The following is a 4,211-nucleotide window of genomic DNA, read 5'->3' as shown; positions in this document are numbered from 1 at the left end:
TCCTCCTCCCAGCCGTTTTTATAGCATGATCGTCACTGGTACAGAAACTTGTGGCTCGTTTAAATCGGCGTTTTGGTAGTTTCTCATTTCAAATGAGCCATTCACAGGTTTTTCCCACTTCTTATATTTGGTCTTCATGCATACACACACATTTGAAATTCTAATCAGCTGAACATTTCATTGGATCAGTGTGCCCACTGTAAATTTGCTTTTACTGCACAGTCTTAAGTGTAAAGCTACATGCTTCAACTTGTCTTTCACTTTTTTGGTACAAAGGAGTTTCCCCCACAGATGCAACAATGTCATTTTTGTTTGCTTTAGTCTGCACAAGACCAAAATCGTTATTCCACATCCTAATCAGTCAACCTTAAATGTGAGGTTATCAAAAAAAGATTTAATGCGCAATGACGCAGCGTATAACCCAAACTCATTTTGGAACAGAGAGTTGGTCACCATCCAGTGCTGGGCTCCACTCAGCAGTGTGACCGGCACCAATCTTATGTTATGCAAGTATGCTTTTAAGCATGGAGCAAATATGCACAGACAAAAAGAAAAAAAAAAATCCTTAACAGCTCTCCTTCATGAATACCTTACTTGTGCCTTCCTTCTTGACAGAAAGTTATTTAAATTGGCAGAGACCATCTTTCCATCTCATGATTACATAAAGTTTGAATATATTAAGCACTTACAAGTTAGTATCAAGAAATTTGATCTTTCACTTTAACTTTATTTACAACATAAAAACTTAAGATAAAAAAAATAGCCAATACAAGCAGAGCTCATTCACACAAGTAGATATTAAATTGTCATAGTATCACAAGTTACAAAATTGGCAATCTGTGTACAAGTCATGGTATCATTACTAAACCTTAATCTAAAGGAAGAAAAAAAAAAAAAAACCCTTACAGTAAAACAGATGTTACCAAACGTTGTCCATTCAAATGTACATCGCATGAAAAGCGCTTCCTACATCAAGGTTCTCCATAATTAACTCAGTGCTTTACAGCGGTGAGCTACATAGGCGGTACACATAAACACAGACTTCAGTTTCAGAAGGGCGGGACCGGTGTGTTCTGAAGTAAACAGCCGGTATTAAAAAAAAAAAAAAAAAAACTTTACAAAGCATTTGGTAAAATATTACAGTAACATCAATGGTAATCCTGCAAAAAACTAAAAAGGTGATATAAAATAAGGTCAGTACTCCATGGATACTTTTTTTTTTTCCCCCCATACATTTCTCCAGATGGATTCAGGGTGAATATTAAAATGTTCTTTCAAACAATAACCAATTCCTATCCTGTTCAAACGTAGTCCTGCTTGTTGCTGGGGGGCCTGCTGGACATGGGATAGCTGGGCGAACGCTTTTCTCTTGGGCAGGACGCCGCCAGCATGGCACCTCCAATTATAGCCAGAAAAGATCCAGCCCAGCCGATGAAGATGGCAGACCCGAACTCATACCTTCGGAGAGCAGAGAGACACAAATGTAAAACCTTCTTCCGCACTGTACAGAAGTGAGCGTAACCAAAAATCCAGAGAAACTCACCTTGTGTTGACAGGAGTGAAGGGGTCGTAGAAGGCTCTGACGATGTCGTTGGCGTACCAAGAGCAGGCCACGATGGCACACAACGCTGCAAAAGGACATGCATTACTTGACGCGTTTCCACTAGTTTTGAAAGATCCTGGTTTGAGTTTAGGGTTTTGCCTCTTACCTCCAATCAAGATAATAATGCCGCCAGTCATAGCAATCTTGGCCTTCTTCACCTGGTCGTCGCCTCCGCAGTTGGTGCATTTCATCCCCATGCCAGCTGCCCCCATCCCAGCTACGACCACAATTATGCTCACGACCATGAGGGCGCGGGTTGCTTGAAGGGCACCTGGTTAAGAGAACGAAAGAAGTCCGTTAGGCCATCAGTTATTGTCAAACCCAACACTTATTAACAGGGGGACACGTCATTACAGGTGCGGCGCAAACAAGACAAAAAAAATAAAATTGCTTCAATGAGCCGATACTGGTCGTGCCCAGTTCATGTGTGCATGAAGACGCTACCGTTTGGGGAAAAGGTGTTGTAAACAAACTCATTTGGGACAGAACAGTTGCCATCTCTTGCCACTCTAGAAACTGGCTTCAGCCAGAAACTCAGGAAATGGCGTGGGGGTGGGGTGGTAGAATGTGTAGGTGTGCTAAAACAGGTCTGACCGGGTTTCAGATTTCTCTGTTATGGAGGACACTCCCAGTTCTAGAAACTCGCAGTGAGCTTTTCCGAGAAACTTCAGCTGCCAGTGTTCGGAGCCACCATTTCTTTTCCCAGTCTCTTGGAATCGGTCTTATGAATGCAATTGGCTTTCATACTTAAAGATGGCACCAGAGTTTGTTGATAGGTTTGATTATCTTTAAAAAGAAAAAAAAAAATGGAGGATGGGGGAAAGTAGCACCTGCCATTTACTCAGTCAGCCAACAGGAAGTTAAAACAAACTTCACACCATATCTAACAGTATTCCACGTCAAATCTCTTATACTTCCTGTATCTCTTTGACAACCAACAAAACTAAACTTTATTCAGGCAGTTTTAGATAAATAACTTCCCCCACTGCTATGAACTTCCTTCGGGTACTGCTCTATAGGGTCTGTTGACTAAACAATGGCTCACCCAGGTGTTTAACCTTTAACTACATCTGCTGTGTAAAGAAACAGTAAAAAGATTACCGCAAAGAGGGAGGGCTTTACGGGACAATGATGCCCTTAAGGAGAAACACGGTCAAGGCCGCTGTGTAGATTCCCAGCTTTTCAGGTGGAAAAACGCAAAGAGTGTTTAAACATTTGAATTTCTAGCAACGGTTTTAAGCAGTTTCCCCTCCAAAAATGGGCGTTGGGTTAAAAAAGTAAAATAAAATAAAAAAAAATGCAATGCCAAGCAAAGGGAAACTAGGGACTTATTCAAAAGAAAAACCTGTTTGTCAAGGCCACAGACGCCAACTTTAAAGTAGCAACCGGCATGACGCAGGGGGAATAAAATGATAACAGGTGAATTGTTAGTTGCGTCATTTTTCTCCTTAGAGGAAGAAATGTCTAGGTGACCTTTCACGAAGCCCATGTAGAACTAGAAGTGTGGAGGGGGAGGGGGTCAATTTTTTTAGGTTAACGCCGTCAAAACTCATCGTTACATACCGACCACCGTTTATTATTTTATATATATTTATTTTAAAAAAGACAAAGTGTAATTACTGTTACTTACTGTTGAGCTGCAGCATGGAGTCGTACACTTTGCACTGGATCTGGCCTGTGCTCTGAAACGCGCAGGACATCCACAGTCCTTCGTACATGGACACCGCCGTGATGATGTTCGAGCCAACAAAGGCTGACATCTTCCACTGTGGCAAAATGGTGCCGATTATCAATCCAATCACGCCCAGGAGAGCCAGAGCGAAGCCCAGAATCTGAAGACCCTTGTTTGCCATTTCGACGATTTGTTCTCCCTTCTCCTAAGTTGGGATCAATAGCAACAAAAAGCCAAAGAGGTCCACCTGCTGCGAAAAGTCCTGTTCCTTTAAAATCCAACAAGCAAAACAAAAACAAAAGAAAAGACTTACTTGCTTCTTACAAAGTTATGTCCCTTTTTAAAAAGAAAAAAATTATATATATTTTAAAAAGTCCTTTGCTTTCTGCAAATGAAAGAGTAGCACACAGAAGCGATATGTCGGCTTAAAAACTGTCGGTGAATGCATGCGCACCTGTTCTTATGCCGCACCTTAACTAGGAAGGGGACAGCGGGAGCGAGCTCTTTTAGGCGGTTTCTAGGGCAGGTGGGCGGGGACGCGCACGCGGTTTCGACTCATCGGCGTAAGAAGAAAGAAACACCTGAAGTTTCGTGATGTAAGCGTTTCCTAGTGGGACAGAGGGAAGTCATACTGATACTAGACCTGGTTTGATACGGTTTTGAATCAGAAAATCTCTAGTAAAAACAAGCAAAATAAAACTTCAACATGTTTATTTCGTCTCACTTTCAATACCTGTCTAAATTAAAATGATTTTGCTCACTTCATTCTTTCTAATGATAGAAACAAAAACGAGTCTTTATGGTCATTCAATTAAATTACTGGATACACTTTAAGATCAAACTTAAAGTGAACACACTTGCGATTAGCTCACGTTCCCCAGGTGAAACCGGAAGCCTGATGGTAAACAAGTATTAGATGTAGATCTTTCACCCACA

At 41.4% G+C, this 4,211-nt stretch overlaps 1 protein-coding gene across 1 annotated transcript; it reads right to left on the bottom strand.

The window, feature by feature from the left end:
- Positions 1-1,228: 1,228 nt before the first annotated feature.
- On the bottom strand, positions 1,229-3,769 carry LOC106950637 (claudin-7-B-like). Its single transcript, XM_015037640.1, has 4 exons — positions 3,234-3,769; positions 1,710-1,874; positions 1,544-1,628; positions 1,229-1,458 (listed from the first exon to the last, which is right to left on the bottom strand). Exons 1-4 carry the CDS (start codon positions 3,454-3,456, stop codon positions 1,302-1,304), a joined length of 630 nt encoding a protein of 209 aa, XP_014893126.1. The 5' UTR covers positions 3,457-3,769; the 3' UTR covers positions 1,229-1,301.
- Positions 3,770-4,211: the final 442 nt, after the last annotated feature.

Source organism: Poecilia latipinna, unplaced genomic scaffold, assembly GCF_001443285.1.
Source record: "Poecilia latipinna isolate Pla-1442-1.1 unplaced genomic scaffold, P_latipinna-1.0 Scaffold413, whole genome shotgun sequence".
Classification (NCBI taxonomy): Eukaryota; Metazoa; Chordata; class Actinopteri; order Cyprinodontiformes; family Poeciliidae; genus Poecilia; species Poecilia latipinna.
Note: the sequence above shows the minus strand (reverse complement) of the source record. Positions and strands in the feature narration are given on the sequence as shown.

What these genes read in the sequence shown, in the direction of transcription:
- LOC106950637 (XM_015037640.1), bottom strand. Translation starts at nt 3,456, where the DNA reads ATGGCAAACAAGGGTCTTCAGATTCTGGGCTTCGCTCTGGCTCTCCTG. An exon ending in CTCCATGCTGCAGCTCAACA is followed by an intron (nt 1,875 to 3,233) that starts GTAAGTAACAGT and finishes TCTCTTAACCAG; the next exon opens with GTGCCCTTCAAGCAACCCGC. An exon ending in TTCACTCCTGTCAACACAAG is followed by an intron (nt 1,459 to 1,543) that starts GTGAGTTTCTCT and finishes TGCTCTCCGAAG; the next exon opens with GTATGAGTTCGGGTCTGCCA.